General features: G+C 36.0%; 1 protein-coding gene across 1 annotated transcript in view; it reads left to right on the forward strand.

Annotated features, from left to right (window-relative positions):
• LOC149556416 (uncharacterized) overlaps nucleotides 1-25,647 on the forward strand; it is a 67,494-nt gene that overhangs the window by 22,698 nt on the left and 19,149 nt on the right. Inside the window, exon 2 of the mRNA XM_089830717.1 lies at nucleotides 10,327-10,875. Within this exon, the coding sequence (XP_089686843.1) occupies nucleotides 10,327-10,875 (549 nt within the window). The remainder of the gene's footprint in view (nucleotides 1-10,326; nucleotides 10,876-25,647) is intronic.

A 25,647-nucleotide genomic window follows, 5' to 3' on the forward strand; every position in this document is an offset into this window, starting at 1 on the left:
AACCTTAGCCATAAGGTGGAAACGTTGAGAAAAAATGTTGTATAGGTACGATGGAATGACATGATGACTTATAAGTATTTTAGTTATCTTTGTTACTATTATTTATTTTGTAGTTACCTTAGATTATTGTATGTGGTATAATATGTTGAAAATGTATATATATATATATATATATATATATATATATGTTAATGTTTGGTAGCTTCAGTCGGATAACTATATGACTATACACGTAATTATTATGTGAGATATAAACTTATTATATGAGAGAAATATATTTATATTCATATATATATATATATATAACAATAGTTAAGTTTATATAAAATAATTATTTGATTATTGAATAGACATGTCCCATGAAGGGACATGTCCATTCATGACCTATGTTCAGTATAAATGAGAGGATGTTGCATATGGAAAACATATACCTCAATAGGCAATGCCATTACATTTGCAGTAGATCCAAAGAAACATCAACATGGTATCAAAGCTAGGATGCAAATGTAAAGAAACAAAGAGTAGTAGCATTATTATTTTGGGGTCTAATTTGAATGCAAGAATCACACATTTAGGGAGCTCTGAGATAACTGTTGAATTGTCTGGAAAATATGAAAACGAACAATTCTCAAGCATAGAGATTACAAAGGAGGATTCAGGGGAAACTCATGGCCGGTACAAGAGGTCACAAAGTAGGAAAATTATTGGATCACAAGGTTACACGGCTCCAGAGTTTGCTATGAGCGGTATAATCTCTCAGAAAGCTAACATTTTTGCATTTGAGATAGTTTTGTTGGAGCTTTTGACTGGATGGGAACTTGTGAAATTTTCTTTTGATGCGACAAGGAATGAGGACAACTTAAAGATTCCTACCCTGTTGATTGTGCTGAGAAAGTTGCAAAGCTCATAGCAACATGTATAGATATGATTCCACACATAGGCCGGAAATGAGACATGTAGCTGGAGAGCTATCTAAAATATACCTGAAATCCAAGAAATGGTCAGAGGAACTCGAGGCAAATAAAGCCTTCATGACTGCCACAATGGATGCTAGATAGCTTTGTAAAGTTTAGGGTTCTTTCTCCATTTTTTGCAAAGGCGTTTTTGGTGGTTCTGAATATCTAACATGTTTAGATGTGGTCCATGCAACGAGACAAATATTAGACATATACAAGGAGACATCTATTTTCAATGTAAAGGAAATAAGAGTTTTTTAGCGTTAAGGAAGTTCCCAAGAAGATGACAAGTGTAAGGAGAAAATCAACAATCAACAGTGACTAGCCAATATTTGGTAAGAAACCTTGCGTATTTTCTCTTGAACCACATGCCCATATAAAGGTAATTATAAACAAAAAGCACTACGAGTCCTTGATAAGGTACGCATGTTTGATATGTTAGTATGTAAATTTAAAGATGTAAGTATATTGGTAACAAAATATGTTAATATATTATATTTTTAAATGATTAACATACAACTTATAATTGTTATTGATAAGATGATATTAATAACTACATTGAATATTGGAATAGAATTTCTCATTTCTTATAATTAAAATACAATAATATTATTGTTGTGAATAATTATTAAAAGTGTTTGCAATAATATTATTGTTGAGAATAATTATTAAAAGTGTTTTGTACTATAAGAGTTATTTGCCTTGATTTTTTCCTCCGAGAATGTTCTTGCAGGAAAAAGAGGGAGATTAAGATTCAGAGGGAGAAGACTAAGGATGCTATTTTGGTTAACCTTTAGTGGACCCGATTTTATTAATTGAGAGGGAGTACACCATAGTGATATGGATTCCCTAGTGATCTATAAATTGTGACAGTCATGAGGACTGCGACTCATAAATTGTGACCATGTGATTTTAATGGGCCTACCCCTGTGTACATCACGAGGAAGTGACGACTTCTAAATGATCATCACTTGTATTTGGGAGAAGTTGTTGTAAGGTGACGATCTTACAATCAACTTGTATCATGAGATCTAATAAATTGAGTAAATGGTGAATGTCTTGTATCTCAACATTCTGGGAGGCCATTACTCTTAGAGTACTTGGTGAATATTATTGATATTCTGGGAGGCTAATACTCTTGATATCAAATGTGATGTCTAAACGTTTTGAGTAAGTGGTGAATATCATTGATATTTTGGGAGGCCAATACTCTTGATATCAAATGTGATATCTAAACGTTTTGAGTAATTAGGGAATATCATTAATATTCTGGGAGGCTAATATTCTTGATATCAAATGTGATATCTAAATGTTTTTGAGTAATTGGTGAATATCATTGATATTTTGGGAGGCCAATACTCTTGATATCAAATGTGATATCTAAACCTTGTTTTGAGTACTTGATGAATATCGAATGTCGATATTCTAAGAGATCAAGACTCTTGATATCAAATGTGATATCTAAACTTTGTTTTGAGTAATTGACAAATATCATATGTTGATATTCTGGAGATCAATACTCTTGATATCGTATGCGATATTAATGGTAGAAAACTTTTGAGTTTTCCTTAAATTCTTAATATTACCAATGGTGTAATATTTGTCTTGTTTTTATCCTCCCTTGCTAAGAGGGAGTGTTAATGTTTGGTAGCTTCAGTCGGATAACTATATAACTGTACACATAATTATTATGTGAGATATAAACTTATTATATGAGAGAAATATATTTATATTCATATATATATAAATATTTATATATAACAATAGTTAAGTTTATATAAAATAATTATTTGATTATTGAATAGAAATATCCCTTCATGGGACATGTCTATTCATGACCTATGTTCAATATAAATGAGAGGATGTTGCATATGGAAAACACATACCTCAACAGGCAATGCTATTACATTTGCAGCAGATCCAGAAAAACATCAACAATATATATATATGTGTGTGTGTGTGGAGAACTATTTATTACCCTTGCGTATTACATTAGTCTATCTCATATTTGTATTTTGAATACGTACTATAAGAGCTATATGCCTTGATCTTTTCCCTCATAGAATCATATTGCAAGAAGAGGGAGATTGAGATTCAGAGGGAGCCTGGCATTTAATTATAGGCAACCTTGAAAGAGAGGGAGTAGATAGAGGATGTGATTTAGTCAACATTCGGTGATCTTGGTCATATTGATTCAAAGGGAGTAAATCATGTTGAGAAGGGTCCTCCACTGATCAATAAATTGTAGGAGTCAAGAAGACTATGATTTCATGAATATACCTCATGACTATGTGATTTTACTGGGCCTACCCCTATGTACATCATGAGGAAGTGACAACTTCCAAATGATCATTACTTGTATTTGTAGAAGTCAATGAAAAGTGACGATCTTACAATAACTTAATTTTCTATTATGATGGATATATTACAATGTCTATGTAGGTCATGATAGATTATATTTTGCATGGTGGATGTTTATATGGTAAGCATTATGAGAATGCATGTGCACATACCTTATAAACATTTTTCGAGTACATGGTGAATGTTATGCAAATTGATGTTCTAGAGGCCATTACATAGAGTACGTGTTGAATATCATACGACTTGATGTTTTGTAGGCCATTACTCACAGTACTTAGTGAATATCTTGCATCTCATTATGGAGACCATTACTCAGAGTATTTGGTGAATATCATATGTTGATATTCTGTAGACCAATACTCAAATGTGATATCAAAATGGTGATTATCATATGTTGATATTCTATAGACCATTACCTTATTGAGTACATGGTGAGGATCAAGTGTTGATATTCTGAAGACCATTACTCAGAGTATTCGGTGAATATCATATATTTTGAACGCCAATACCCATGATATCAAATCAAAATGTGATATCAAATTGGTGGATATCTTCTAATCAAAGATATCCTTAAAAATTTTCATGCCCAATATTACCAATGGTGCAATACATGTCTTGTGTTTAACCTCCCTAGCTAAGAGGTAGTGTTGATGTTTGGGCTTCAGTCGAATAAGCCTACAAATATATATAATAATATATGAGATATAATTTATATATTTATTATATTTGAGATATGAGTTTATTATTATATGAGAAAAATTAATACAATATACACACATATATAAAACTACAATTATAACTATATTAATTGCATTATAATGAATAGACGTCCCATGAAGGGACACATCTGTTCTTGGCTCATTTTTCAAATATAAATAAAAGAGGTCGCTGCCATTTGGAACAAACATACCGAACAGGCAGTGCGATTACATTTGCCAGTACTGGGATGGGTGACCTCCCGGGAAGTCCCGGTGCTTCACCCCTGTGAGCATCACCTAGATCCAATGAGTGCTAAGTGTTTCATTTATACTCATGAGAGATGGATTCATGTTGAATCACTACTCATGAAACATGGGTCATCGAGTTTGACTCAAAATCACACAGTTAAATCCTGATATTCACATCACAATTTGACTAGCTGTGGAAATCATGTCCTACTTATCAATTGATGAGCTTAAGGGGCTTTCTAATGAATGGTTCATAAGGCACAACACTTGGTGAAGGTTTTGCAAATGGGGTTGCAAGCTTTGGGTTTAACTGTGGAGGAAACTCCGTAGTTAAGCGCGCTCAGGCTGGAGTAGTACTGGGATGGGTGACCTCCCGGGAAGTCCCGGTGCTTCACCCCTGTGAGCATCACCTAGATCCAATGAGTGCTAAGTGTTTCATTTATACTCATGAGAGATGGATTCATGTTGAATCACTACTCATGAAACATGGGTCATCGAGTTTGACTCAAAATCACACAGTTAAATCCTGATATTCACATCACAATTTGACTAGCTGTGGAAATCATGTCCTACTTATCAATTGATGAGCTTAAGGGGCTTTCTAATGAATGGTTCATAAGGCACAACACTTGGTGAAGGTTTTGCAAATGGGGTTGCAAGCTTTGGGTTTAACTGTGGAGGAAACTCCGTAGTTAAGCGCGCTCAGGCTGGAGTAGTACTGGGATGGGTGACCTCCCGGGAAGTCCCGGTGCTTCACCCCTGTGAGCATCACCTAGATCCAATGAGTGCTAAGTGTTTCATTTATACTCATGAGAGATGGATTCATGTTGAATCACTACTCATGAAACATGGGTCATCGAGTTTGACTCAAAATCACACAGTTAAATCCTGATATTCACATCACAATTTGACTAGCTGTGGAAATCATGTCCTACTTATCAATTGATGAGCTTAAGGGGCTTTCTAATGAATGGTTCATAAGGCACAACACTTGGTGAAGGTTTTGCAAATGGGGTTGCAAGCTTTGGGTTTAACTGTGGAGGAAACTCCGTAGTTAAGCGCGCTCAGGCTGGAGTAGTACTGGGATGGGTGACCTCCCGGGAAGTCCCGGTGCTTCACCCCTGTGAGCATCACCTAGATCCAACGAGTGCTAAGTGTTTCATTTATACTCATGAGAGATGGATTCATGTTGAATCACTACTCATGAAACATGGGTCATCGAGTTTGACTCAAAATCACACAGTTAAATCCTGATATTCACATCACAATTTGACTAGCTGTGGAAATCATGTCCTACTTATCAATTGATGAGCTTAAGGGGCTTTCTAATGAATGGTTCATAAGGCACAACACTTGGTGAAGGTTTTGCAAATGGGGTTGCAAGCTTTGGGTTTAACTGTGGAGGAAACTCCGTAGTTAAGCGCGCTCAGGCTGGAGTAGTACTGGGATGGGTGACCTCCCGGGAAGTCCCGGTGCTTCACCCCTGTGAGCATCACTTAGATCCAATGAGTGCTAAGTGTTTCATTTATACTCATGAGAGATGGATTCATGTTGAATCACTACTCATGAAACATGGGTCATCGAGTTTGACTCAAAATCACACAGTTAAATCCTGATATTCACATCACAATTTGACTAGCTGTGGAAATCATGTCCTACTTATCAATTGATGAGCTTAAGGGGCTTTCTAATGAATGGTTCATAAGGCACAACACTTGGTGAAGGTTTTGCAAATGGGGTTGCAAGCTTTGGGTTTAACTGTGGAGGAAACTCCGTAGTTAAGCGCGCTCAGGCTGGAGTAGTACTGGGATGGGTGACCTCCCGGGAAGTCCCGGTGCTTCACCCCTGTGAGCATCACCTAGATCCAACGAGTGCTAAGTGTTTCATTTATACTCATGAGAGATGGATTCATGTTGAATCACTACTCATGAAACATGGGTCATCGAGTTTGACTCAAAATCACACAGTTAAATCCTGATATTCACATCACAATTTGACTAGCTGTGGAAATCATGTCCTACTTATCAATTGATGAGCTTAAGGGGCTTTCTAATGAATGGTTCATAAGGCACAACACTTGGTGAAGGTTTTGCAAATGGGGTTGCAAGCTTTGGGTTTAACTGTGGAGGAAACTCCGTAGTTAAGCGCGCTCAGGCTGGAGTAGTACTGGGATGGGTGACCTCCCGGGAAGTCCCGGTGCTTCACCCCTGTGAGCATCACCTAGATCCAATGAGTGCTAAGTGTTTCATTTATACTCATGAGAGATGGATTCATGTTGAATCACTACTCATGAAACATGGGTCATCGAGTTTGACTCAAAATCACACAGTTAAATCCTGATATTCACATCACAATTTGACTAGCTGTGGAAATCATGTCCTACTTATCAAACTCAACAACTTCGTTCATGATAGTTTGCTCAGAATGATATTCAATGTAAATATTTGCAATATCCACCAAAAAATTGCTACGAATTGACAACAACCAATAGTATAGCAAAGGCCTGCACAACTTTTCAAGTCAAATATCAATGCAAGGAGCGACTGAAATCATCAAACTTGTGTCAAATGAGATTTTGGCCCATCTTCTTCATAAGAATATTTTACGGTTCGCAATGCTTAACAAGGACAGACCATATGCTTCAACAACTTGTGTTATAATCGCGTAGTACAAAGAAATAGTCTGCAGACGCCCAACATCTTGCATCACATCCAAACTATTAAGGAAATAATAAAATTCTTGTTATTGTGTACAAAATAATTTCATTCCTCTCAATCATTGCCATCTGGAGCTAAATATATTGGCTTATAATTGATCAATTAGGAGCCATAGCTTTGAGTATGGCGTCCAGAGGAAATATTCTAAGCCAAGTTACCAATAATATATAAATTTTCATCGCAGAATATAGTCCTTCCTTGACAATATTTGATTCAGCTTGCATATTCCTCAAGACTAATAAAATACAAAGTAGCTATTAGATATCTATCTTAAAGCCAAGCTGCTTCTCTCTTTAACTTCTCTTATAAGAAACCCTTCTAAGATTTGTCCTAGTTAATCTGTACAGGTTGGCAGGAAAATTAGCTTTGATACCATTGTAATAACCCAGTAGGATATTATCTCCACATTTTCTCACAAACAGTTTCAAGAATATAATATATATCTTTGCAATTAAAACCAGCTGAATAAACCAGAAAAGTAGCAGCAAATGTTCACTGAAATCCCTCAAAATATGTTATTGTATTATACATCGGCAATACAATAACTAGATAACATAATCCAATCTTAAATATAGCTACACAGTCAGATTGGAGAGAGCTTTAAAATGCACTTGTCAAATTGAGATGTGAATCCACCATAGATGATGAATTGGGGCTATGTCCAATCCACCAGAGATGCCTTGAAGGTTTGCGTCCTCAGGTCTAAAATGGAAGATGTAAACTCTCCCAATGTTTCTCTACGAGAAACTCAAATAATCCAAGCATAGCTGAAAATGAATGAGGCTCCCTCTTTTAATGCTCCACAATGACTCTTCAATTGCCTTCTGTCTTTTAGTTTTATTCTTCTTTGTCACCTTTAACCCACTTTATAATATTAATATTAATTTTACCATTTTATAAATTTGCATTAAGCTCCCTTAAGCCAAAATTAATATTTTATGGATTGGACTTTAGAATCTTTAATGTCCCACAAAGGGGACATTACATAGCTTCACATTGATCATTTTTGAAATGAGTGAATCGTAAGCGAGAGGTGGATAGGATGGAGGAGAACGATGCAAAGCCCTTGCTAGTTACACCGGCTCATGATGTTGGTTAAGGACCATCGATTAAGGACCACACGAGGTTACAAAGGATAAGGTCTTGCTATATGGCCTAGTGTAGAGGATACTTGGGACTCCTCGTCATGTCTTGTAATACAATCCTTGTTATGGTTGAGCTCCTAAGTAATCATTAGATTTGTTGTGTATATTTATATGTATGTTTCCTAACCCTAGATTTATTTATGTGTGTGTATTTGTACTTGTCTAATCTGGTTGTAGTTTTCCAAAATAAGCTTATCTTCTTCTTAAGTAAGGTTATATCTCTAATTACATTTTGCTCTTGGTTTCATTTTGGAATTGGGAATTTAGGACAAAATATGAGATGATCCCAAAAGGGGACATGACATTATTATTGTAAACATTGAGTATATTTTGTAAAAGCTTATGACTTTTTTGTGACTTTTGACCTAACTTTTGCATTGGCTTGTGAATCTAGTTAAATAGATGCTACCTAAAATGGTAAGCATTTTTTCCTGAAATTTTCACTCATGCAAACCTTGTTAGTTTGGATATAAGCATAATATCTGTTAAATTTCCACTATGTTATTAATAGATTTATTAACGGGGGAATTTCATTGGTTTGACATAAGAACTTGGGGATATTATGGTAGAATTTAAGTTCATTTAACAGGATGGATTTAATTGTTGAAGGAATTGTTGTTCCGTATGCTGAGAAATGACTTTTTTAGCATAAGGGAGAAATATTTAAAAGCTTGGTTGTTTTGTTTGGGAGGAGTCCTTCCACGTAGTTTTTATTCATGAATTCTATTATATCATGTAAATTGGTGAGTGCAATTTTCTCCCAAAAGTTTTTGTGTAAAAGCTTTATTGATTTGACTTTTTCTGAGGATATTTTTTAGTGGAAAGTCCTTAGATAACAGGAAATGTTGCTATATTTAGTTTGTTTTCCTGTATTTGCTTAAAATCTATCAGGTATAGATTTTCCAAAGGACGGCAAACTAGACTAAGCTCATAAATTGTTTTGCAGTTTTGCATCAGATTATGTTTTAAGTTTAACCTACTTAGAATCTGTGTTTTCTATTAGGTGTTAGGAATCGAGCAATATATTATCCTACATAATTTGCAAGAAATCTCTCAAGCTTTTTATTTCTGCAGTTGAGAAAAACACTTTTGGCGTGATAATCCTTTTATATGGTGAATTAATTAATTAGAATGACTTAGAATCAATCTCTACTCATACAGCCAAATAGTTAACAATAAATTATTGGGGTAGTCTTGAATTTGGCATTTATGGATTTCACATATTTCTTGATTTTGTTCATTTGTGTTGTATTGCATGCTTAAGTTTTCCCTTGTAACTTAAGACTATAACTTTCGATTGCCTTTGTTGCCACTTAGGTGTCTTAAGGGTGCGCTTGCTTGAGCTTGTCTGTCCATCCTTATAGTGCTATACTGGGTTAAATAGTTAAGTTATCCATCTTTAGTATTTGTTTTCACCTTGCTTTGCCCTAAAAGATCAGAAGCAATAACTGTCCAACTTCTGATATACCCCATTTTCTAGTTCTTAACAAAGCTTAATCAATAATGATGCCATGATATTTGCATTGCATTTTTTATGTAGCACCACCTCATCTTTCCCAAGGATTACAGCTAGCTCTGCAGTGCTAAAATATCTACAGATTAATTTCAAGTTTTCAGGATAGCTACATATATTTCTCTTAATATGAGCAGTCATATAAAGCACAACTTGAAGAATTCATCTCTAGCATTCCTATTGATGTTCATGTCCCTGAGTACAAAATTAGCTTTTTAAGTTGATAATATACAGTCAGTTCTGATTCTAAACAGCTAGAATTAGTATTCATATCATAATTTAAATTTCTAGCCTTGGATATCATCTTTGTGAACTCTTTGTATTTTGGAAAGAGTTTATAGTTTGACAATGTGTAGATACAACAAATTAAAACTAATGCTTATCTACTGATTATGGATCAAATAAATATCTGAAGAAGTAAAAATAATAAAAAAATCGGCCAGTTGAATATTGTTGTCTCTCTTTCATTTAGACTCTGAAAATTTCAAAATTAATATTCTCATTGTTTGTCTACAATTCACCTTGCCTCCGATCTCTGTGTTCTTGTTTGTTTGTTTGTTTCTTCAAAGGTTTCTCACTTTGTGCATAGGTGTTTTGGTACTTATGCTTTTATCAGTATACATGTTGACATGAATAGTATGGTGAATATATCCTTAAAAAACATAACTAATAATGTGTCCTTTGCAGGTGGCTTACTGTAAGATGGTGGAAGAAAAGGAAGATATTGCATCAACACAATTTATGCATCCATATGGAGATGAAAAGGGCTTGTTTCAACCTAAACATTCCACAATGCCAAGTATCATGCGTTTTAATGGAGAAACTTTGACTGTACCTGTAGAAAATTCTTCTTGTAATCAAGAAAAAAAGGGAATTCTTGGCTTATCTTTGGTAGCAGATCAACGATATCTTCCATCCCGTAAGCCAAATCCTCATCACGAAGCAGAAAAAATTATCCCTGCTCTTTTATTTACTCAAAGTCAACAAGAACACAATCACACCTTTTATTGGTTCTCCACTCCTAGTGAAGTCTCTACATGGGGAAAGGGTTTCTTAAAAGCCTTCAACATGGATAAAAATGTGAAGTACATGAATTTTCCTGAAGGGAAAAACAGTACTATTTGCTTTGAAGATGCTGTAGTATTTTCAGCTGGAACAACCCTTTACTACGTACCTGACCAAAACACAAATGACTGGCTGCGACATCATGTACTGGAATACTGCTCCATACCAATTGTAGGTAATAGTTCTTTTAATTAGCATATAAATTTCAGTAATATACATTCATACTTTGTGAACTATTTTTTTTGATTAATGAAATGTTGTACATGATGCTGTTAATTGTATATATAAGAGTTTTTTTTTTTTATGATTATTACTGTAACAGGTGTTGGAGCAAGTTTGAAATCATAGTTTGAAGACTCAGATTTGATAAGCTATTATTTGACTAAGACTTGGACTCAACAAAACTGAAAAAATGATTAAATCTAGATATTTTCAAGGAACAAAAGCATTCATTAAGCACCCAAATCAACTTTAAAGGCATTGTATTGATGAGTTAGTGGTAAAGAGAATGCATTCACATGTATAGCTGTTTGTTGCTGTTTACTCCTGTAGGCAACTTACTAATTACTATGCAGAGTAAATCGAGAACAAAGGGGTAGGTGAAGTCTAGCAGTACTAGAACCATACATGTACTCGTGACTTCCTTCAACTTGTCAAAGGTGCGTTGCGCCCGCTGACCCCAATGGAAGGATCCCTTCTTTGTCAGGTCTGTATGGGTTGCACCATGCTATGAGAATCCCTTCACAAACCTTCTGTAACAACTGCATAATTTAAAGAATCCACATAACTTCAAGAGAGGCTTAGGAGGTGAGTTCAAAATTGCTTGAATCTTCTTTTGGTATTCCTGTTCCCCTTGGGCATCAATTACGTGACCCAAAGTACAATTTCTCGGTCATCCCAAACTCCTATTTGGACCTCTTGGCAAATAAAGATTGTGACTCCATGATCCCCAATACTTTAGTCAAATGTCTTAGACGTTCTTCCCAAGTCTTGTTGTAGATGAATATGTCATCGAAGAACACCAACAAAAATTTGCATAGTTGCTTGTTGAAGATGTGGTTCATGTAGGACTGGAAGGTGATCAAAATGAATGAATGCGATTTTAATGACGTCCATGAGACCACAACAGTCTATGGGACCAGCAGAACATGCTAAACAGATTCCATATTTCTTTCCATTTCCAATCTTCTGATATGGATCATAATCAAGAAGTCCGCCGTTTGCTTGATCCTGTCAACCTCAAACAAACTATGCATGTTGACTGCCTTCTGTATAAAATTATAGTATATTCGGATGTTGTCGGAAGCTGTGCACTCGGAGAGAAAATGCCATTCTGTTTCAATAGCTCCTGTCTTACAAAACATGCATAACCTCTCCTCCCAAACCTCCTTGGGCCTCTTCCATTTGCCTATCTCACATCTGAGTGATGGTATCTAGTTCTCAACTGAGCCAATGACAACCTTGCTTTACCTTTAATAGCAGCCCCAAGGTATGCTTTCTTAACGTGATCCCTGGTTGGGTTGAATTCTTTAATGTAATACACCTTTTTTCTGCCAATGTTATTATTCCACATGGCACTTTTGAAACTTTTCCCTAACAAACTTTTTTATGCCCATATTATCATTCAGACACTCATGCACCTTGATGTTCCATTTATCCATCCATTTAACGTTTTGCTTCATCCATGTTTTCTTCCTATGGTTAAGAGCTTCTTCTTTCACAATTTTTGGCCACCGATGATCATGCATGTTTTCAGTTCTTTTATAAGTAGCTAATTATACAGATTAACACAAAAGCCTCTAATGGAAAAGTGTCGGCTTCTGACAAAAGAATTTCATAAGGAACGGAGGATTTGACTTTGAGATTGCTTGTGATTAAGTGTTTTTGAATTCTCTCTATTTGCCTCCATCCACACTTTGATATGCTGCCCCTCCACACCTCACAGCCATAAAGAATCACCGGCGTGACCAGCAAACTGAAGAGAGTCTTCTTAGTTTTCCAATACTATAGTTCTGCTGTCCTATATCTATTCTGAAGTAGAAATGAAGCTTTCTAAACCCCCTTGAATCCTTTTCGCTCGACATGTCTCCCAACTAACTTGATGATGAAAGTCAATCCCAAGGTACTTGTATTCTTTCACGATTCCCAACGGGCTGCCTTCGAAAAGAACTGTAGTATTCTCTTATTTTCTCATTAGAGAGAAAATCATGACTTTGGTTTTGGAGATATTCACTTGCATCCAAACTTCTTGGCAAAATTTTTTTAAGGCCCCTAAATGATCTCTTAATCCTTGAGCCATTTTTGCTATTAAAATAAGGTCATCCACCTACAAAAGAAGCTTCACCACATACCCTGCCAACTGAACACCTCCCCTCCATGTTGTCTAACCAATTTTCTAGTTTATCGATGTATAGCCCGAACAAGGTAGGGGATAAAGGGCATCCCTGTTTAACACCAATGTAGCTCCTAAAACATTTAGACATACCATCACTAGTTCTGATTTTGGCTCTGGCTTTGTCATATAATCTATTATGCACTGCTGCTCTATATTCATTTGGGATGCCTAATTCTTTCATTCTGTTCCATAGCTTGTCTCTAGGTACCTTGTTTAAGGTTTTCTTGAAGTCAACAAAACAACAATAAGCTTCTTCCCCCTGAATGTCCCACACTTTCTCTATTATGTGTTGAAGGGTGATGCAATGGTCAATGGTGAAGTCTTTGGGTATGAAACCTGAAACCTGCCTGCCCTCTTGCTCTTTTACGTTCACTTTTTGCCCATTTGCTGATATTACATTCAATCATACTCCCAAAAAGTTTTCCGAGAAGTGGTTTAACCATAATAGTGTGGTAGTTTGATGGGTTGTTGATATCACCGCTCTTAAAAAGTGGGATAACCACACTAGCAGTCCAATCTAATGGGAAACCTTCACGAGCAACGTGGTTGAAAATATCCTTTGTATGAGGCGCAATAATTTCTGTGCTCCATTTTATGAATTCAGCTTGCATCTCATCAATGTCACTTGCTTTACCACTTGCCAAATTCTTTATACCAAAGCATTGGTCACAAATGGCACAATCAAGAATTCATAGTGTTCGTAATGGCAATAGAACACTATCTTGTCCACATCTTGCTCCCTTATGCGAATCTAATGGTAGCTTGAGCAAAGATCATTTTTGGAGAAATAGACTATGCCATGTAGTTCGTCCAATAGTTCATCAGTCTTAGGGATGGGGTATCTATTTTTGATAGTCTTTTTGTTCAACGCCCAATAGTCAATACACATCCCCAGGGATCTACCCTTTCTCTTTACCAGAACTATCAAAGATGCAAAGGGGTTAGAGTTGGGCTTCATCCATCCTTTGTCAAGGAGTTCCTGGATCTTCTTTTCTATTTCATCTTTGAACTTCTTAGGATGGCGATAGGGCATGGTGATGATAGGTTTGGTTCCCTCCTCCAACTTGATGATGTGCTTGAAGCCACAAAGTGGGGGTATGCTAGCTGGAATATCAACAAAGGCCAAACTGTGTTTATCTAATATCGTCTAAAGCTCCTCATCTTGGTAGTAACTTTTTTGCCCATGTATAGGTTCTATTGAGACCAAGTAGTGTGCTGTCCAAATGACATCATGTTTGCAGATTTCTTCTATCCGTTGCGTCGAGTTTGAATGACAACTCCATCCTTTTGAAGCACTGTGTGTACTCATCGAGAGTCTTCATCCATTGGATGCCCAATATGATATTCACATTATCCAAATCTCCTATAAAGAAGTCACTTGTCACTATGTAGCTTCCTATGGTGATGCTCAGTTGTAGAACCAATGAGTACATAACAAGAGACTTCCTCCCACCACCTTGGCTTCAAAACCTTCACATTCCTTTGTACACAAACTTATCCGGTTCATAAGTGGTGTTGATGAAGTGGAGTGTGGCGCCATTGTTGAGCATGACCACGATCTATTGCCCTTGGAGAGTACCTTGTACTCGAAATGTATTGCACCACAAAGTTTCGACAAGTGTTGCGATAGTGCCTTCCTCTCGTGCCAATGTGGCAATCCTCTCCACGCAATTTATGTTAGTCTCCTTTGAATCCTGTCGACCATCTCCTTCATTCTCCCTTTTTGGTGGCTCGATTTCTTCATGCTCCTCATCATTGTCAAACATCACCTCAATGTAATGAATTTTTCGCTTGCCTAAGCATCGGTGCTTGGTTCCCAAAACTCCTTCAAGGTGAAACACAATTTCTTCCCCTTGATTTCCTATCCTGTGGCCTCATTCGATGATGGCTTCTTCAGATGGGATTTGTCGTCTTTCTCCTTCAAAGTGAGGGGCGGCTTGAGATGCGAATAATTCCTCAAAGAAAAAGAGGATGTCGCCATGTCATGTGCCTTGTTAATTGCTTTGAGTAGTGTGTTGGGGTTGAACCCCTTCACCCAACCCTTTAAAGCTTCCATCAGCCCATCCATGAATAACACAATTAATCTCCTCTTTGAGATGTCTACTACTAACAATCTCTGGAATTTTGTAAAGTAACTCTACTGATTCAAATTGCATTCATTGTGCCAACTCCTTAAAGTTGAGTTATGAATTCTTCCCGTCAAAGTAGTCTATAAGCCTCTTCATTAATTCGGCATGAGTTTTCTTGATCATGGTTGAGAGTGACCATTCCTTGATGTCACCATTCGTGAGTGATCCCTTCCAAGTGAAGTGCTGCAAATTTGATCGCCTCATCTTCAAGCATCGAATTAAGCTGGAAGTAGGTATCAACCTTTTGTATCCGTGCTCGTTCTGATATTGCCTTGGCCTCATGAAAGGATGATAAATTGACACTACTCATCTTCCTCTTGATGTCATTATTGTAGTAACCACGACTATTGCCACTTGAGTATCTCATTCGAAGATCAGCATAATCCTTGAAGGATGTGTCTCCTTTGAGATTCATGTTCCTCAAGTCTTGCCTTAGCTTCTTTTGCATTTCTAGAAAGTGGGCTCTCTCTCTTTGTGTGCTGCTTTGGTTATTGGCATAAATGTTAGCACTGACAATCAAAAGTGGATGTGTTGAATGCTTCACCTTCTTGTGATGAAATTGTCACGATGACCATTTTGCTCTCCATTTGATTTACTTTCTACCAATTTCTGCAATGTTTTCTCGTGGCTTCTTGTCGTTGTTCCCCTCTGATTATGGTCCCGTTGATATGCCTTAACAATGTTGTTCCTCTGTGGATTTTTTTTACCAAGCCATGCCTCCTTTTGGTGTTGAGTATGATTTTGTTCTGCATCCACAATCCGAGAGGTTGGCAGAATCACTGGCTTTAATACCACTGTATAGTCGAGGGTGTGATAAAAGACTACCATTATTGTGTTTCAAATAACACTTCTGTCAGCAAGACCCTTGTACGCACGCAATCTCACTATGCCAGTCACTATTTGTACTATAACCTTTATAATGTGTAGAAACAAACAATTCAAACAGAAAGAACTTAGCTCTCAATGATACTCATATGATTGACTAAGATTGTATGACAATGGTCTATGGATGACAACACATATGAATTTGAATGTTCGTATGACGGATTGTGTAGGATCGTGTATAGTCAACTAGACCATATAATAGTTAGCCACACTGTACATGCTTGAATCTTGATGTTGTACTTCGAGTGTTGGGTCTTTGTGTCGAGGCGCCAGGGCTATATAGTATTGTTATGTCACCTGTACAGTCTCAAACCTGAATTGTTTTCGGCTTAGACAATAATTGTCACAGTGTTATTATGGATGAGAACAATGTATGGTAATTAAACCACCTCCATCCACGAGGAAGATCCACACATGCAAAGAGGAATTTGTACTCAATAATGATAGCACCTCAAATTAAACCAAATGAATCTTCATTACAACAATTTTGGGACAAGAGCAGATTATGGTGAAGAGTTACTCCCATTAATACTGCAGATACCAAGTAGGGGGAGGATCTTTCACTTTCAAATTGGCAGACAAGCTGAACTCCAACGAGAATTTGCAATTAGAAAGAAAATCTTAAAGGTGCATACCTACAACAATGACTATCTCGACCTTATATATGTCTTTCAGAAACTTCCTGAAGAATTACAAATGTGCTGACACGACCAAGATACTACCAACTAATAAATTGAAAAGGGCCCGAGAGATAATAATATTAGTTTTGGGGCCATGCATAGATAATATTAAATTGAATTATTTAATATTATTGATGTCATTACAATATTAGAGTTAGGTCTCTTGCCAGCTAGTAGGGTTTTATGAGTGACAAAAGTGTAGCTTAATTGTTTGGAAAGACTTATATATTGTTGCGGAGTTCTATTTAAATATCCTTGAAATAAAGTTGTTACCTTCGAGGTATTTCATTCCTGCGATGGAATAATGATTTTGAGGTAATTATATATAATTTGGAATAATAAAGTTGTTTTCTTTGTAGCATTATATTATTGGTACAATTCATTATATGGTTTCAATTATAAGTTGCAGTGGGAGAAGCATTTAGTCTGAAGATTAATATTTACAGGAGGAAATGAAAAAGAGCCAATCCAAATGTTGGCTGTAGAATATATATCTTCAAAAGCTGTAAGGTAACTAAGGTTCCATTTCCATCCGCGTAATATCGGCAATACAATATTCATTTGGCTTAATATATTAGATCCATATTGGAAAGTTTGGGCTTAAATATTTATAGAAATTTGATCCATATTGTTGAGCTGTTTGGATGTGACACATACCACATCATAATCTAGAGCAAAATTGGGTTAATTTTAAAGCAAATGACATGACATAATAATATTTCATGTCTAATTATTTAGACGTTGGGCATAGTTAAGGTGAGATATTGAATAATGGAGCAAATCCCGTTGGTCCAATTTCTAATATGATTAATAAACTGTGGAGTTGTCCTTACTTGACCTAGGGGACAATGGAGGAATCGCAAGGATTAGTGTTCCTTCACATTCCCACCTCCCAGAACTTGTGAAATTCTAGTGGTAGGTCTCCTTAATGGAGATCCTATATCAATTTTAAATTTATTGACTCCTTCCCCATCCACTGAACTTTCACTACCAGTTATTCTTGCAATGTTATTTCTTGCTATTATAAGAAATTAAATAAATTGAAATTAGGAAAAAAACTATGAAATGCAAGCATGCAAATGCTAAATAAAGTTACAATTATAATAGAGTTAAACTTGTTTCTTTATCTCTTAATTTTTTTTTGGAAAACACTTGATTTATTTCTATCCCAAATTTGAAAAAATTCATCAAAATCTAAAAAGAATTTATTAAAAGACTCAAGAATAGGGTCAGATGCTTATCTTAGACATTTAGATCATTTTGTGGAAGATATCTTCCACCTTAGGAATGAACCCTTAAAAAATAATCACTTGCCCTTCGAATTGCCAAAATGGAGACCAAATGAAAAGAGAAAAAAATAGAAAACAAGATCATATGTTTTAACAACGAATAGCCTCAAAAAAAAAAAAAAAAGTTCTTCAAAATGCACGTCTTAAGTTAATTTCACTTCTTGAAATTTTTTCATTTAAAACTGTGCGTTGGCATGCAAATACTCTTTGGATGTGCCCGAGCATGCCCTGATGTGCATAGGAAAGCCCATCCAGATGCATCCACATGGGGTGGATGTGCTTGATGTGTGCAAGAAAACGCATCCGGATGCATCCATAGGGGGTGGATGTGCTTGATGTATGCAGGAAAGCGCATCCGGATGCATCCACAGGGGGTGGATGTGCTTGATGTGTGCATCCAGATATAGGGGGTCAATGCACGAATTTGGTAGCACAACATAATTCACATGACCATCAAATATTTGTAATTCCACTCTTCAAGAGAAGACAATGAACAATATTGGAGGAGATTTTATTCTTTGTGCATCCTTGATAGTGCCATAGAGAAAACATCCAACGATCAATGTTCATTGAGATCTTTTGCAATGTTTTTAGCACACTGTATACATCAAAGCCATGTCCCGTTTTCTAGCCCTCCTTTCTATTAATTCTACACCCAACAACTATTAAAGAGTAGAAAGAGACATTGAAGCATTATTTAGAGCAAAAACATATTCCCGACACATGGTATTAAGAGGTGTAAGCACGATTGTGAAAAATTCTTACTTTGTATAGTAAATACATGATTTTTCCTTTTTTGATGCTCGGCTCACTCCATTCGGCCCAAACTGAACTATTCTTTGGTTGTCACGAAGATTCAAGTTGACATGACTCTTGTTTGAACTCCCCATTCCAGGGACAATGGAGAAACGTATGCCAAATTACCTGAATTGTCAGTCTAAATCTTAGATTCTTTCATGGGCTATTGAGCAGAATACCTCCAACCTCTTGCAATCAAGATCCTCTCACAAGTATGTTTTTTTTACCACTAGTATTGTACAATTGAGTACCAGTTCTAAATCTTAGATTCTTTCGTGGGCTAATGAGCACAGTACCTCCAAGCTTGTGCAATCAAAGATCCTTTCACAAGTATGTTTTTTTTTACCACTAGTATTGTACAATTGAGTACTTAACAATATTTAATTTACCTTGCAATTTTACACTTAAATTTTGTGAAAGCTATCCAGGTTGCAAATTTTTTTGTCGTTGGACGATTAGAATACATGCTCCTTTATCCACTCAATTAAGCATAACCGTTGGGTTAAAAAAAGCTGAAGACTGAGTTTATATTCATTTCAACTTGTGTCTTATGTCACATAAGGAGGAATAGTACAAGGACGAGGCAATGAAGCTTTGACATGATGATTACATCCCTACACTTGGTGCATCTAGTGTGATCAGAACTGCTTTGGGTTCAAATGATCCTGCAGCTGCTGAAGATGAAAATCAAATAGATTATGGCTTTTTGACAATCCTTTCGATGATTGATGAATCATGAACTACATTTTTGTAATAGCATTAATTTTCTGTTTTTCATTGGAGTCGTGAACATAGGCATATTTGATATTCATTATTTGAATATTTATGAACTATCAATTGGCATTTAATACTTATCTTTGGCATTTGGCATTGATCGATGATGAACTAACATATTATCAATGATTTGCTTTTCTATAATTCTTTAATTGTTTTGCACACACACAAACATGTGTGCACATGCCCAAACCTATCCAACCCCACCCTGCCAAAGAAAAAAATCACGTATCTATGTACTGGGTTCCTATACCTGCATTGGGATCTGGATTCAAACTGGTAACTTAGGAGTTAAGCGTTGATGCCAGCTATGTTATGTTCTAAATTTGTACTGAACCATTAGAAGACTTTGTTGTAAGCTGCTATTCAATTTCCATATCTGTGGTGAGTACCTTCGTTCCTGAATATTAAGTTGTATGCTGAGAAAGGGAAGGAAATTGTGTTGTAAAGGGGAATCTTTCTTTGCTGTTCGATTTAGAATGCTTGAAGTCCAGGCCAGTGAAATGAAACATTTACTCTTTTTGGAGTATTTCTGCTATGAATTTGAATATTCATATTCACACTATATTTTTGAATAAAAAATCAGTTGATAACTAACACCTCTGAAATTAATGTTGCAAATTTATTCATATTTTCTCTCGCACTATGGCCATTGTCCTAAATTGATGCAAGAGCATCTTGGGGTAGTTGGCAATCCTGGATGTTGGAGTGCTTTTGACTTTGGTGTTGGGGAACTCGGTTAAAGAAGATGGCGATGCTCGGTCATTATTGGGGAATCTTTGGCTGTAGTTTTGCTCTAGGAGCTCAATGACTGAAGGAACTCGGTTAAGCTTGTGGTGCTTGGTTGATAATCTACTCGGTAGAACCTGTGCTTGGTGGTGCTTGTCGAAGCTCGGTGGATGTGCTTGCTTGGTATGCTCGGTGGTTTAGTTCACCGAATGGGTGTCTTGGGAGATTTGATTAGTCGATCTGTGCATTTAATTCAAGTTGCACATGATTGTGACGTGGACCGATTGTGGGATGCGTGTGGACCTATTTGGGTCTTGGTTCTTTATCCTATGTGCATTTAATAATTGTTGCAAGCCGACTAAGGCATTTTATGGTTATTTGGGTTCTAGATGATTCTATTTGTAACAAGCCAACTTGTGGCTGTGCAAGTATATAAGGAGGGGTTGGGGTAGTGTTTAGGTATTCAAGGGTAGTAGGAGTAGCAGAGATTCAAGTTAGGAATCTAGAGTTGCGAATTTGAAAGCAGAGCTAGTAACTGAGTGTGGGCTTGGGAAATAAGGAGATTGCTTGGTAGCTTGTGAGCACAAGTTTAGATCTTGCATGGAGTGTCTACTAGAGTCTTGTTGTGTTATAGATCTGGGCTAGCTAGGATTTGGGTTGGGTCTTGCAAGATCTTGTAGAACTATTACTTGCTTTGTATATGGCCGTAACCGGGAAGGCCTTACAGCCCAGCACATTGCATGTAATCAGTTATTTGATGAATAAAGAAGTTGAGTTTAGTATCAAATCTTGTATCTAGTGTTGTGTTTCCGCTGTGTGGTTATTGCTGGGACCAGATCACCTCCATTGGGGGTACATCTGTTCTTGTACTACTACATCATGAATTACGTAATCCTTTGAGTTGTTGATCTCTGTTATGATTATTTTTTAATTGAAGCACCAAACATGATGAAAAGAAATACATGACTTTAAACAAACTACCATACACTATATGCACATAAACTGTTTGAGAAAATAGCTTAGAGGACAAGGTAAAATTTTTATAATTTTTAAAGGGGCTGTTCCTACAGTGGTATTCTGCCATCTTGAAGGGTACAATAAGAAATATGAAGACATGGACAGATCAGAAAAGTTTTTTTCTTAGAAGAATTTAATGACACATTTAATGGTGAACAATTGAGGGATTTGTATAAAGGGAAGTAGGGAATTGACTCTATGTAATTGGATTACAATTGGAGTCCATGAAATTTGTGGATGATGTTCTCTCTAAGTTGGAAGAACTAGATTCATATTTGTTTAACCTGGACTAATCAGATTGGAGACTTCTGAATTGGGTTTTGCAGCCTTCAATGCACGCTTTGGCCCTAACACAAGTTTATGGATCATCCTTATGAAAAGGTGAAGTTGCAGTTGCTTCTTGTCACAATGAGATCATAAGAATAACAACTCCTATGTAGTACTCTATAATGATGACATACTAAAGAAGGTTTGGCAACCGGTTGTGGAGAGCCTACATGGTAACGTCAAAGTCCATAGTTTTGGTAAGAGGGCGAAAATTTAAGAATTAATGGCAAAAACCCCACTATTTATCATCATTATGTTGGATATTGAATGTGATAATTGATTTCACAAACGTTTCAATGTTTTTAAATCGAAATTAGAAAACATAGTCTAGACAATGTGAGGGCTTATATTTTGTCTTTAATTGTGGATGAAGATGGACCGTTTGGAAAAAGGAGCATAACATCTCACTTTTGGCTCATGAGTTTTGAAGAGGACTGATTGAGCAAAAGATTGAAAGGTTCATGAAACAAATGACTGAAAATGAACTAATCTCAATGGGCTTATAGGGTGCAAGGTTTCCCAAAAAGAGTAAGAACCAAATAAGGAAAGAGCAGATCTGTTTCACATGTCAAAAGGCTTGGATACTTGATCATATTTGTGTCTGTCTGGGGAAGGAGCATAACATCTCACTTTTGGCTTAAGAGTTTTAAAGAGGACTGATTGAGAACAAGATTGAAAAGCTCAAGAAACAGATGACTGAATATGAACTAATCTCAATGGGCTTATAGGGTTGCGAGGTTTCCCGAAAAGAGTAAGAACCAAATAAGGAAAGAGCAGATCTGTTTCACATGTCAAATGGCTTGGACACTTGATCATATTTGTGGCTATTTGGGGAAAGGAACATAACATCTCACTTTTGGCTTATGAGTTACAAAGAGGACTGATTGAGAACAAGATGGAAAAGTTTAAGAAACAGATGACTGAAAATGAACTAATCTCAATGGGCTTATAGGGTGCAAGGTTTCCTGAGAAGAGTAACAACAAAATAAGGAAAGAGCAGATTTGTTTCACATATCAGAAGGCTTGGGCACCTGATCATATTTGTGGAATTAGTAAGGGAGAAGACATATTGAGGCCAAGTGGGGATAAGGGCTAAGATACATGCAAGAATGGTGCCATGATATATGAGGAGCAAGCTAAAAGACAGTTTTAAATACACCCATTACTATGCATGGTGACAGCAAAAAGATAATCGTTTTCAATCCACTAAGGCAAGCAATATGGAGGAAGATAAATCACTATAGGTGAGGAGCATTCAAAACTCTTTATTGGTGATTTGCAATCCGTATTGATAGAACATGTGAAGAGAAAAACTTCTTTGATGAATCCATATATGACCGTAATGCTGTCCCATTATTTCTACGTGAAGAGTGCACAACATCCTCTAGAGAGACAACTGATAATGATGGTGATATTGTTCTTATGTATACTAGGCGGAATTGAAAAAAGGAGAAGGATGTGCAAGTATTAACAAGGGTAGACGAATCTCACAAATGCATTGCAAAACTTTTTTGGAAATCTCGAATTGGGGAGAGACATATGGGAATTGCAAGTGGATTCACTAGTACTCAATAGGATGTAATCAAATAAGCATTTGAAAGGACGACATAAGATTACTCACAACTGTTAAGGGATAAGAATCATGGCATCAAATTTACAGAAGACAAGGAAAATGAGGTTGATGATCTCTGTTATTAGCTAAGTATAGCTCATTTTTTTCTATACAAATCAGAACATCAAATGTCTGTTACAACTACAACCAGAAAACAAGAAGTTCGTACAGGGGAAATGGAAATCAAACAAATAGTAGAATGGGTTGATAGACTCATGATGGATGAAATGGGACGATGATTCTAGAAATTGACATGCTAAGTAGATCTAAAATGTCATTGAAACAATTAAAGAGCTTTACGAGAAAATATATTGCAGCCTTATGATATCATTGGAAGGATTTATTTGAGACTCGACTACCTCTGATCACTTGGAAATGACATGAAAATTCAAGATTTGGTGATAGACGAGGAGCCCAAAAATTTGATTTGGAGCAGAAGTTTACCTTCCCATTCACTTGAGTTTACAGTCCTTATACGGAAAAAAATAATGAAGAGGGGTCTAGAAGTGTTGGTACCCAAAGTGCAAGTATTGGCCATAAAATTTTCAGTGAAGAGGTGTTTGAAAGGGTTGAAGATATGATACAAAGGTACAGTAACAAGTCTGATTTTTGCAACAACAGTTATGTATCTTTACATCATCATGAGGTAACAAAATTTCACATACGGGTAACAAAATTTCACATACGGATGACGATGAGCAAAGTTTTATTAGTTCTGAAATTTCACTTGATGGTATTCAATTCATTGGAGAAGTTGATTTGTTGTTGATGACACTTGTAGTGAATTAGATACTCAAGAGTTGTTTTTCATGGGTGATGAAAGCATCTACAATTCATTTTCAGATTTGTCACCAATTTTATACAATATGAGAGCTGTTAATTTACTGGTTGCAGTTGGTGATGTTATCTTCATAGATGCAGTGGACGATTTTATCTTCATTACTGCCGAGAGGCATTCTACAATGGCAGAAAGGGTGGAGTATGATGGTGTGAGTGTGTTAATGTTTAACAATTACCTTTTTAGCTTAAATTTGACAACCATTTACATGTCAAAATTTTAATATATATTTTAAACAAAATATACTTTTACAAATAATTTAATATTTGTTAAAATTATAAGTCTTAGTAATATAAGTAATTGAATTTTTTTAGAAATTAAAATAAATAACTTAAGTCTACCAAAAAATAAACATAAATATTTTGAGTATAGTAAATTCAATTTGGCATTTTCAATTTGGTAGTAAATATAAATAAAAAACTTAAGTCTACCATTGCACTTTCAGATTTGGCATAGTCTACAACAACTAGTGAATTACATGGGAGTTTGTTGAGACATGACTACTTGTTAGATAATGCTCGTGAGATGGATATCTTCCTTATACATGGATATAATAACACCTTCTACATCATTTTTATTGCCAGCCAAAGTTACAACTGCAACATTTGTTGGCCTAATGAGAGGATCTATGTGCATATTGGAGCACCTTTTGGCATCTTTTGGGTGGACTACTTATTTAGATGGATGATACATGAAGATTGTATTATGATAGACATATGGGCGGATGGATAGATTGGTTTGGGATCTGGGTGTTGACAAGTTTGGTGCACAGTTTCTTGTGGATTGTGATGAGTTGCTTCACAACTCGGGGCACGGTGTTGTTATTTGTAGAGTGAGTAACCGGATTGGTGGAGCAGTGTTTTCGAGTTGAACACAGGATCTTGGTATTGACATGCAAACCCTAATTGCTTGAGAACAAGCAATCTTTTTGGGAATGGAGAACTGTAATGTCCCCTTTATTTGGATATAAAAATACTTTAAAAATAATTAAATTAAAGTTGTTGAAATATAATAATTTAATGAAGACTTAATTTAATTATTTACCAAAGTATTAAAATGACTAGTCATGAGTGACAAAAAAAAAAGGTCATTCATTGTTTTCTCTTGGAGAATTCCATGAAGGTTTAGTTTTGTTTTGAAAACCTGAGTATGGAAACCTTGAGGACTTTTTGTTGTATTCGATGGAAACCCAATTCATCACGTTGGTGGATTGTAAACGGAATTCAGAACTGAGCTAATTTGTGAAGTATTCATTGGAAAACAACAAGGTATTTTAAATATGTTGGAAAAATAAGGTTGTAATGATTTATCTATTTGATGGCAATAGTCATATTTAATTTCAGAAATATATTCGGTCTGTTATTATATGATTTTCAAAACAATTTAAGCATAAATAGAAACCAGTTTGCATGCAAATTGTTTGTTTAAATTACTGTGGTACATTTGGAAACAATTTTGAGCAAATATCCG

Source organism: Cupressus sempervirens, chromosome 5 (assembly GCF_028749045.1).
Source record: "Cupressus sempervirens isolate cs-2001-9-10 chromosome 5, ASM2874904v1, whole genome shotgun sequence".
Lineage (NCBI taxonomy): Eukaryota > Viridiplantae > Streptophyta > Pinopsida > Cupressales > Cupressaceae > Cupressus > Cupressus sempervirens.